Raw genomic sequence first — 11,443 nt, 5'->3', positions numbered from 1 at the left:
AACGTCGACTCGTGTACTTAAATATTCGATCTCAAGATATTTCGTATATAAAGTAATAGAATACCACCATAAAAGTATTAGTTATTGTCAAAATTACGGTATATATACATTAAACTAAAATGAAAGCCGCTGCATACAAAGCAGGAACTCAAGTAAATTTTTTTTTCCACGACGAGACAAAGTTTAATAACTATTTTATTATACCCATTCCGCTTATAGAAAAACAAATAAAAACACATCGAAGTTCACTCAATCAGCACAAAACAGCCTCGGGAGGTCTAAGGACTGAGAACAACTGATCTAAATTCGCTCCCGGTGGAGCCGTTCCCTGAACGGAGGCCGCGTTCCCGCTCTGGATTTCTATGCTGATCCGTTGGCGTAGATACTCCAATGCTCGTGCCTCGCCGGTTTCTTGCCGAATCCTCCTACCCACTACCCACTCAAGTAATTATTCGTATGAATTGCAATGTACAGACGTATTAATTACGTACTATGATACCAACCCTACTCGCAGTCTGTTTGACTGCATATTATTATTTAGAGTGTCTCGTATTTCATAAATATTTATTATTTTGCATCGTACGTAATTACATATTCTATAATCATCTCTGTATGAATCGCATGATAGAAAAACTACGGTAAGTTCCGGGATCGGCGACCTTTACATCAACTACTATTTTATTATAACGCGAACGAATAGGTATTGTAAATTAATGGAAAAATTTTACTGCAGCGTAATGTTGCGAAACGTAATGTGTATTTTAATATCGATTACACAGTGAATTGTTGTTGTTTTTCCAGTTTCTTAAGTTGAAAATCACAATTACTGATTATGCACGTAAAAAATGTGCCGGTTGTAAGCAATTAAATCAGTGTCAAGCCAATGGAAAAGCCATGCAGGACACTACTTTCCTTGGGGCGAATACGCACTCGTTTTATAGCTGTAGATTTCAAGCTTACATACAGACAGTTTTCTGTAATTCAGTTCACGCACGTATAAAGCGATGAAATAATAATACAAAAAAAAATATTACCCACTACTTTAGACTGGCAGTTGTTGAAGGAGACATAGCTGCAGTTTTGGGGATACGTCAGTTGGGGGAACACGATTAAATTTTATTGTACAGAAAAATCGCGTGAAAAAAAATTTTGTACAGCAAATAGTGGTTATGAACTGCTATTTAATGTTGTTTTCAAATATCTAAATTTTCATCATTTTAATTAATAGCTACCTGCGCATGCTTTAAGTCGGACGCGAACTGGCTATTTTCGATTAAAGTGCTTCATTAAAATTAGTAATAATAATTATTGGTGCATCTGTACTGTACGGTAGTACTAGTCACTGCAGTGCCTTTGATAATCGACGTACAGTATGAGGGTGCGTATGCAGCTACGTAGTACGTACGTGCGGCATCGCTATGAATCATAGAAGTCTGCTGTCTGCAGCAGTGCAAAGCTGCACTCAGCTGCGGACACTTGAGCCGTAGTCAAGCTGAACAGACAGAGCTATTTTGTATCTGTACTCTGTATCTCTCTCTGTCCTCTATTCAGCTAGACTACGGCTGAGCCGTGACTCACATCTCACGTACGAGTACCGGCCACTTTTTGACAGCTGAACACAGTCCAGCAGCAGCTATACCGGAGAGTGCAGGCGTATTAGCAGCACGTATTGTACGTCTACCAGTACAGCGCGTGCCACTTGCAGCGGTGTAAGTGTGCGTGTGTGTGCAATGTTTTGAAATCTTCGGAAAATCATCAGCTGGCCATAAACTTCCACGAATACGAGCAATAAGCGCTATCTACTGCAAAAGCAGATACACCGTCCCAGCGCAGGCATTACACCACTCGAGAGACAAATTGTTGGAGCATCCAGCACTTTTATCGAGCCGAATACTTGGTACATTTTGCAGCCCATCACACGGCATTTGACGATTTATCGAAGGGATTGCTTTCTCCATTGCGATTGCCGCCGAATCGAGCCATTACCATTAGCCGCGATTGATAGTGAACGATACTGTACTACAGTAGTCTGACTGTTGGGCGGAAATTGCAGATACTGGACGACGTGGACGCCAGTTACGCAACTGTGCGTTCCTGCATAATCACGCTGCATTCTTGCCAGGATTGTCTAGACAGGAGCTGCGCCCAGTGAAGAGCGGAGAGATGGCTGACGAGAATTTGGTGCAGGTGAGGGGAAAGTAAAAAGTTGGCTGTAAACTCTTGGTAATTGCCTTCATAGAAAACGCTGCGAACCTGCACGCATGTGTTCTCCGGTGGGTGTATGTTGCTTTAGCTTGCTTATTAGCCATTACATTTACGCATGACACACTACACAGTAGTGTGTGCAAACAAACGCGTTTTTCCACCCAAACCTGTCCGATCAGCTGGAAACTTACGAGCTGATCGACAAATATTTTATTGATGTGCGAATTGCCATGACGATCACACAGTAGCGGCTGGTAAATATAATTCCTTGACTGAAGCCTTCCCGTGGAGGGCTTTCCAGTTTTGCGTGTAAAGAGGTTAAAGTTGAGTGCTGACCGATCCGCAGATTCAATTTCCTAATATAAACAATTTAATCACCGCCATATTTTTATGGCACTGAAAAAGTTGCGATATATATCGATTTGGCAAACTCGCAATAGATCATAAATGCTGGCAGGATTTCGGAAAAAAATTTTAGAAAATCGATTAATTTAAATTTGCGTACAGACGACTCCGATGCTGAATGTTATGCTTAACCTTATATTTATTGTATTGGGTACTGGTTTCTTTATTTTAATGCCTAACGTTGTGTTTTATATAATGCTGAATGTGATGTTTAAGTTAGTGGTAAATGTTATGGGCAATTTAATTGGTTTTCCCGGAATTTATTTAACGAGAAATGAACGATACAGAGAAATATTAACTATCCTTAATGTGCATTCTGCGGAGTCTGGCCGAGCAGCGTAATCCGAAGCGGCGGTCTGGAAATGTCGCTGCAAATAGCGGTGTAATTTCTGTCAAGGAAAACGGGCGCATTGGCCGCGAGGCGGTGTTTGTTGGCAAGCGTGGAACTGCCGGGTGTTTAGAATACAGTAATCTGGGCCTTCTGGCCCGTATTCAATCAGGCTGCACGGGATGGCCATCGATTTTTCCCGCTGATTATCCTCAGATTACGCCTGCTTTGTAATCTGACCACTTTTCTGTGCCGCCGTAATTAAATTCCTGTACAGCATATCAGGTCGTAAAAAAAATGTATTATTGTTTTTGTGGTTTCGCGGTTCTGCATCAACGAGCACCGCGGCCTTTTGCCGGTGTACACGCGGTGACGTCACTGTCCAGCACCGTTTTTGTAGCGCGTTGGGTTTCCGCCGCGACTGTCAGTGTTGGTAGCGGCTGTTGTGTTGAGTGACAGTAATCGGAGGTAGCGTGGACAGCGTCGCTCCTGAGGGGAAGTTGTTGTTAATTGGCCCAGCTTGATGGGAAGCTAGGCGAAAAAGGGAGAGAGCTGCGGCGGCTGAAGTGGCGCCGAGATTGTTGTTGGCGGGCAGCTTAGACGTGGAGCGAGCGTTACTGTGCGCACACTGCAATTCGCACCGGCAACGCTCTGCCAGTGCCGTTGAGCTGACGATTTCCGGGAGCTGGGAATTAGTGTAGGCACTGTGAGAGCCGGAAATTGGATGGCCAGCTAGCTAGTAGTAGTAGCTGGCAGGCTGCGTGTGCCTGTGTTGCTGCACTTGGAGTGTGCCGTCCACGAGTGCACACACCGTCCTCAAGTACGCATCAACTGTCAGCACTCGCTCTCCAAACAACTCACAGATTACGCCGACTCCACTCTCCTGTATCTAGGCACCGAACAAAAAAACAACAAATTGGAACAAATCTTCATTTAGTCGACACAGAAAATAAATTGTAATTCCAATAATTATTTTATTTTTATGGAAACTAGTTTATGTAATTCTATAGCACGATAAAGACATTAAATTCTACTTCCGGTTACAAAACAACGTTTTTGGATTTTTTCGACAGGACAGATAACGGACGCGACATTATCTTGTTGGTTTGTCATTGCTACGAGTTTCGTTAGTTTTCTGTTTCATTAGTTTCATTAGTTTCATTAGGTACAGTTTGTACAGACGGTATTAGCATTCTTGCAGAAAATTTCGCCGTAAATCGTGCTTGCCTTGTATAATTATTTTTGCAATAAAAAAATCCAACACACTGTACGTAACACATGAACCGCGCCTCGTCGAATCGTGCACCCGAGTGGCCATTTTCCCAGATTCCCTTTGGGGAGTAGTTTATTCCCTGCTTAATCTGCTTTTTCCGTGTCCGATGGTTTCTTCCTCAAAATCATATCTGGAGCGAACGTCGAATAATTTAGCGAACGTAGCGCCTATTATGCCGGCAGTACGCGTACTCGTATCAGTAGAGTAATGCATCGACCGGCGCGGCGCTGCTCGGGGACAGTTATGTCGTTGGCCAGCGCGCAATCAATAGCGATTCAATAGTAATAACTGCCGTTAAATATTGCATCTAAACAAATCCGCCGGCTTTTGTCGCCGTCATGAGATGTGTTTGCGTTTTTGGAATTTCCCTTTCACCACGCGGAAAAAGAATTTGCAGTACACCGGCGATCGTCGCCTACTGTACACTGCCAATTCAATTACATTTCTTGCCGTTTAAAGAATTATCAAATATTTGACCAGGGATTTGCCAGTATCATCACTTTGCCAATCAAAAAAATTTATATGAACAGTAGAACTGGTTAATTTCTACCAGACGCACATATAAAACGAATTATTTCTCGAGAATACAGTTTAAACACAAATTATTGTGGAGACAAGCGGTGTGGAAAGACACACTTCTTTATTTTTTCCCATTTAAAGGAAATTTGGTTTTTGTCTAGTCGATCGCCAAAATTATGATACTGCGAATTATTTTCCTTAATTTTATGCGAGCACTAAAACCACCAGAGGCTCTCATAAAATTGTTTGCTTTTTGAAAATAAATTTTAACAAATTTTATTATGCAGGCAAGCGGCATAAAAAATGTGTAGAGTTAAAATTAATGGGTAGAAGCAGGAAAATGCGATTTTATGGGACCTCTCAGCTGGATATCTCGCAGCAGCAGGCTCTGCGTGAGGCAGCGAGCACAACACAACTGAACACCGATAAATGCGCAGTCGGTGTTGATCATGAGCGAGGGAAATCGGTTTCTTCAGCCGGAAGAAGCCTGCCAGTTCGGGACAGTGTTGACTGTTGTGTGTTGCAGTTCCATGGCAGTCGTCGGTCGCCGTGTATATGTATCTAGCTGCGCGGGCTGTTTACGCGAGCCGGCGCAGCGCTCGTAATCGTTAAGGCCCGTTTTATAGGAAATTGATAAGGTACTAAGCGCCGGCTGTTGGCTCCGCTAATCAGCTGTAAGCCGGGCCTCGTTAAATTAATCCCCGCTGATAAAAGAGTTTACACGCGCGCAGCTTCGGGGCTTCCAGTTCCTTCGGTTATAAATTGTACAGTCTGCCGTTCTTTATTGGTATTTTGCAAAACGGCTGCTTCGCAGATTCAAGTTCGGCGTTTTGAATTACATGGCAAATAAATGTGACATATATCGTTGAAATTAGCAACACTAAGAAATCCTCTGCATAAACCAATTGTAAATAAATCAAAAAATTTTACTTCTATGCCAAAATTAGAGAGTCAGAAAAATTACAGATTTGAAAAAACCACTAGGAAGAAAAAGCAACAAATTGTCCACTTTTGTATAAGGGATTGTTTTTCTTGTGCTAGCGCGATTTCTGCGCTGCTGTTGTGAAGTTAGCTTTATCAGGCGGAGATTTGTACATAATAAAATTTTAGTAGAGTGCATAATAAAATAAATTTAATTTAATTTGTACATAATAAATAAATTTAATTTGTACATATTAAAATTTTAGTAATTTTTAAAATTTTTATGTCATTTGCGATTTGCGTACCGAAACAATATCAGTGTTGCGCAGGCATATAAAAATTTTGGGAAGGATAGATACAGACAGATACGTACATTTATGTAAAAATTGAAAAATATTACTTAGTAATGTGTCGATATAAAAATAATACGCGCGCCTGTAATACATACTTTCATACAGTACTAGTACGTGTAGTATATAATATATGACTGCGTGGAGAAAAGTGAGTAGCGTAATTGAAATGTGACTGTGTGTTTGGGAGTATTGTGCGGGATGTGTACCGAAGACATTATCCCGCTCGGCCGCGTCCACACTGGGCCCGGCCCGTGCGGTTCAGATTAGCTGCGCAGTGCATACACTGCATCCCGCTGCCGCGTACACTGATCCCGGCGAACGACTGCATCAGCCGGTGGCGCGAACAATAGCGCCACACACTGCCATCGATCCCGCACGCACAGGCACACGGCCCAGGCGGAAGCTGGGCGCGGGCCGCGTTCACGGCACAAAAGCGGCCCAACACGCCGCTTTTCCGGTCCGCATAGTCTCCGTCACGTACTTGACTGCTGTGTAGATATACCGCATATATCAGTGCGTCGACTGTGACTGTCCACGCCTCGCTAACTGCCGTCGCACTGCACACAGGCACACAGGCATGGCATCCCGATTAATTATGGATAGTGCCCATTTCGGCTGATTTTTTGCTCCCACTAAATCAACTTCTTCCCATTCATTCGCCGCGGCAAAACAGGCGCAGTGCTTGACGATGAACCCGCCCGGATCACTCTTATTTCGAGTACTGTACACATTATTATATATACCGCTCCTTAATCTGCGTAATGAAGTTAATTCTCATGCTGTCCTTATTCCCGTTCTTTGTGCTGTACGGAATATTAGTGTGCTTCTTGACAAGTCAAGTGCGGTTGAAGTGTATCTCACCGCAGCTGTGTGGAGTGGCAGCTATGCGCTGATTGCGTCGTTTATTTCATTCCCTAATTCGTTGTTTATTTTGGAGCGGAAGTCATGGTGCTTTAACCGAGCGTAGCCTGTAGCATGTAGCCACGCATGGCGTCCATCATAATTATTAATACTTTGCGGTGTATCGTTGCAGAGGGTGAACGTCCACACCAGCCACTGCGGCGATGTGTCGGTGCACATTCTGGTGGGTGAAATTGTGAAACTGATAGGCGCACATGAAAATAATCATTTAATGCCCCAATGGCGTAATCCGCAACTGGCAATGGCCCGTTTCACTAACGCCGCAATCTCTGTGCGCACATCCAGGGCGACTACAAGAACATCAGCCAGAAGGCCGTCTTCATCACCGTGCACGACTTTGGAGCCAATGGTGAGCAGTCAAACAACAATAATTATTCAGTCAGATGCGTATCTGAATTTTCTCTAGCTGCGCGATAATGTATTTCTTCAGACTTTTAATGGGAAATAATTAATAAAAATTCTGAAAATAGTTTAACATTTTTGTGACAATTTTATGTAATAAAAACTGAATGCCGGAAACTTGTCGTTGATCTGTCAACTTACTGAAGCGAAATGTAAATTGCATGCATGAATTCTGTTTCCCTGCATAACGATACGTACAGTATAAGAATACATAGTTTTTTCATATGTAATTTCCAGCGCGAGATGAAATTATTATTCATCGTTAATTTTCAATGGGAATAAATTAATTGTGTCTGTGGTTTGTTATTTATCTGCAGCGACGAGCTTCGACCGCTTCATCAACCACGAGTCCATGACGGAAGTGCGCGCCAAGTCGGTGTGGATCAACTTCGAAGTGCCGGGCCAGAGCCCCAACGCGCCGGATCTGCCGCACGAGTAGGTCGCCTCCGTTGCGTTGTTGTTGCGGCGGCAGTTGTGCCCCAGTTTGAAAAGGTCACCCATTACCTTCTTAACGTTGCTCTTGTGTTGCAGTTTCAAGTTTCCGTCGCTGCAGGAAATCGGCGAAGATCTCGTCGAGGTCCTTAATCAGCTGCAGTAAGTTCACCGCAGTCAGATAAATGCTATTTCTATCATTTTGTATGAAGCGGTGATACATATTTTAATTAATAAAGATATTTTTATCATACATATAAAAATTTTGTAATAATATAAAATGGCCACAGACAGTCCGCTCTTGATTGTGCGCAGAACGTAATCGCTTTTTTTCTGTTATGCCTTTCTTCGTTGCTGTATGCTATAATTATGTAAATAATTATTATTAATTATTTTTTGCTATAATACTATAATTATTATCATAATTAGTATGCTATAATTATTATTAATTATTTTTTAATTCTTAACTGTGCAATGATGGCCGTTGTTAATGGAACTATGACTGTAATGTCGCGATTTGAGAATATAAATTAATGTAAGTGAAAAAATTATGTAAAAATAAAAATCACCTGTAAACAGTATTAGCTAACTCTGAAACGATCACAGAGACACAGACTTCTTGCTAATCGTGTATCGATTTCATTAATTTATTAGATATTTTCTATTTATTTATTTACTTATTTTTTAATTTTGTTTAGTATTTTTCCCTGAATTTGTTTCTTCTACTAACTAATCTTATTATTTTTTCCATAATAGTACACAACTGATTTTTTTTTTAATTTTGATCTGGAGTACAGCGTAAATTGCAGCAAATTACCGCTGCTGCCGGTAATGCGATCCGGCAGCGTAGAAACCGAGCGAAACGTTGACACTAGCTGACCCGGCAGTTACTAAATATTTGATCTCCAGCACAGCATTACAATTCGGCAATGAAAACTGTTGCAAGAAGCGATTATATGGTGCAGTTATCAAGTGGCCGGGAGCCGGTCCGGTGTAGCGTTATTTAATTCCCCTTTTGCCGGCGCTCATTCAGCGTTTGTGCTGACGGAGACGATTTGGAGTAATGCGATCGCGGTTGAATGCGGCCGCAGTCAGCCGGGGTCGGCTGTACTGTATACAGTATACCGCGCTGTAGCGTTAGTTGGCGTGGCGGAAGACGGCCTGTTTGCTTTAACCTATAATATTGTGCTATAGCGGCTGTTTGTTTGTTTAGCGTCCAGTATGTGGTGGGATTCGGAGAGGGCGCCGGTGCCAACATTCTGACGCGCTTCGCCGTAAGTTGCTCGCTTTTTGCTAGTAATTACCAGTGTTCGCAGCCAGCACGTCGGCGATCATGTACACCCGCATTATTCATCCGGCTGATGATTTATTGCCGCTGTGCTAACTGTCCGACTCTAACTGGACCGCACTAACCATTTTCTGCTATAGCTACGTCAAGTGCATCCAGAATTTTTATTCTTCTAAAATATTCATCCTAAATTTTTTGAAATAAGTGTAATACCGACAGCTTTCTAAGAAGAAAAAAATAAAATAAAAATTTTTGCACGTGTTTTATCGGTAAAAAAAAATTCGCGGTTGTCAAAACAAGATGGGTACAAAATATTTATTAAGCGGTGTCTAGAATGTGTCGTGTAATTATTGCTTATGAGACGTGACGATGGAAAAGAAACATAAGATTTTGTTGGGTATTTTGTAGATGACGTATCCGACGCGCGTTCTGGGCCTGTTGGCCATCCACCCGACCGCCACCTCGGCCGGCTTCAAGGAATGGGTCAAGGACAAGGTAGTTATGTCTGCAAAATAGCTACTCTATCAAAAATTCTCCATGACGCTGGTGTCCATTTTTCGCCGATGTTGTTATTGATGGAGGCTACCGTTGACAGATGATGAGTTGGAAGATGAAGAACGCCAATCCGAGCGCGGAGGACTACCTGGTCATGTACAAGTTCGGCAATGTAAGTTAAAACGCCGCTCGCTTCTCTTCCCCCACTGCCTCTAGGGACTGCTGTGGTGTGACCTTTTCACTAAACTGTCTAACTGACCTAACATAATTCTTTTCCGTGGGCTTGGTGAAATGCGCGTGATGTCCTTCTATACTCTAACGGCATTGCAGAATAAAGCCTTCGACGAGGTACAGTGTAGTGTGAATCGGTGTGATGTGTGATCATGAGTGCCCACTATATCTGTCTTCGGTTTCTGCAACCCCCCATTATAAATATTTTTTATAACATGCATTTGAAAGAACGTGTCCTGTGCTGTGTAGCAAATGGAGCGGTCGGAAGTGGAGAACCGGGAGAACATGATCCAGCAGTACCTCAGCGACATCCGCGGCAACACCAACTTCAAGAACCTCCACGCTTATATGGACGCATTTCTCAAGTACGAGTACAGTGCCGCGATGATATCCACTTCGCCATTTCCACGAAAGAGCTCACAGTTGACCATCATGTTTTCTGCATTGCAGCCGAAATGACCTGACCAATCAGCTTAGGGAACGACTGACGTAAGCGCAACTCCTTATGTTGGTCCGTTAGCAATTAATTCAGTTAAAGGGAACTTCTCGGGAACAGGTGCGATACGATGATCGTCTGCGGTACCAAGTCTTCATTCCAGCACACCGTGGTCAGTAATACGCAATACTTGCTGTCTACGATACAGAAGATGCGCACTCATGTTGTTATTTATTGCCTTACCGGAAACAAATGAAAATGTGCCGGTTAATATTCAGCGGCCGTATTTGTACAGGTGACCATGTACTCCCACCTGAACCCGCAAAAGTCCAGCCTCCTCAAGATCGACAACGTCGCCGACGTCCTCATCGAAGCGGTAGGTCACCAATTAACACTCTGCACGAGCTGTATTTTGATTGCCTGGAAGAGGCGCTCCCAGATGCATACGCACAGCCTGACAGGCAGCGGTCCGTGTTGCCCCATATTACATAATTAAATGGTTGACCTTGTGGTGCTGCAGCCGGAACAACTGGCCCGCGGACTGATCCTCTTCTGCAAGGGCCTGGGCCTGCGTAAGCGCCGTTTGATGCTTGTCGACCTTTTACCGAAATCTAATGGTCCCCGTGTGCGTAGTGACCTCGGTGTCGACGCCGGCGGAGCGCGCGCGCTCGCTGTCGCAAGGCATGGACGGAGCGCCGCGCCGGCGCATGTCCATGCAGGAGGCCGACGTGCCGCGCCGGCTCTCCACCTCCCGTCCGCCGGAGATCCACTAGCCGCTCCGTTAGCGCTCGCGGCCACCGGCAACGGGTTCTTCGTGGGCCCTCCGACCGACGGGGATTGGACTCTTGCGATGTTTGTTCCATTTAGATTTACACTTGGTGTGCTTGTGGTTGTGGTTACTTTCTTTCTCCATGTCATAGTCCACGTGTACTCGTATCATGTACAGGATAATATTTACTTCCGGCAGCTGATTGATTCTTCGCTGTTGAAGCTGCATTTAGATTCCAGTCGATGCTGTATTGCTGTTCACTTGTTGCTTTAATGTCACTGTTCCGCGGCGCATTCGCTGAATGTTCACGCCGGAGCGGTCTCTAATAATCGCGCTGTTCTTCACTGCACGTCTTCGGGAAATTATACGCTTGGGATTGGTAGTGTTAACTGCGAGCTGCGAGTGTAAAAGAGTGCACGACCAATTACGGGTAGTGTGATATTATTACAGCAGCCGTCACCGCGT

At 43.7% G+C, this 11,443-nt stretch overlaps 1 protein-coding gene across 2 annotated transcripts; it reads left to right on the top strand.

Moving 5' to 3' along the window:
• The first annotated feature begins 1,719 nt into the window (after positions 1 to 1,719).
• On the top strand, positions 1,720 to 11,443 carry LOC129600431 (uncharacterized protein ZK1073.1-like). Of its 2 annotated transcripts, XM_055498931.1 has the most exons (15): positions 1,720 to 2,187; positions 7,038 to 7,088; positions 7,211 to 7,274; positions 7,645 to 7,762; positions 7,859 to 7,921; positions 8,973 to 9,033; positions 9,456 to 9,542; positions 9,643 to 9,714; positions 9,873 to 9,890; positions 10,023 to 10,138; positions 10,224 to 10,262; positions 10,330 to 10,381; positions 10,505 to 10,585; positions 10,730 to 10,781; positions 10,843 to 11,443. In XM_055498931.1, exons 1-15 carry the CDS (start codon positions 2,164 to 2,166, stop codon positions 10,980 to 10,982), a joined length of 1,038 nt encoding a protein of 345 aa, XP_055354906.1. In that variant the 5' UTR covers positions 1,720 to 2,163; the 3' UTR covers positions 10,983 to 11,443. The 2 variants fall into 2 exon arrangements, with proteins under 2 accessions (XP_055354906.1, XP_055354907.1); XM_055498932.1 differs by lacking the exon at positions 9,873 to 9,890 and having other exon boundaries at positions 1,723 to 2,187.

Source organism: Paramacrobiotus metropolitanus, unplaced genomic scaffold (assembly GCF_019649055.1).
Source record: "Paramacrobiotus metropolitanus isolate TYO unplaced genomic scaffold, Prichtersi_v1.0 Parri_scaffold0000177, whole genome shotgun sequence".
Lineage (NCBI taxonomy): Eukaryota > Metazoa > Tardigrada > Eutardigrada > Parachela > Macrobiotidae > Paramacrobiotus > Paramacrobiotus metropolitanus.
This window is presented reverse-complemented; position numbering and strand designations above follow the sequence as displayed.

Bases quoted from the DNA above. Each gene is read 5' to 3' on its own strand.
- LOC129600431 (XM_055498931.1), top strand. From the start codon at position 2,164: ATGGCTGACGAGAATTTGGTGCAG. The intron at 7,763-7,858 runs GTAGGTCGCCTC...CTTGTGTTGCAG, and splicing joins GCGCCGGATCTGCCGCACGA to TTTCAAGTTTCCGTCGCTGC. The intron at 9,543-9,642 runs GTAGTTATGTCT...TACCGTTGACAG, and splicing joins AGGAATGGGTCAAGGACAAG to ATGATGAGTTGGAAGATGAA.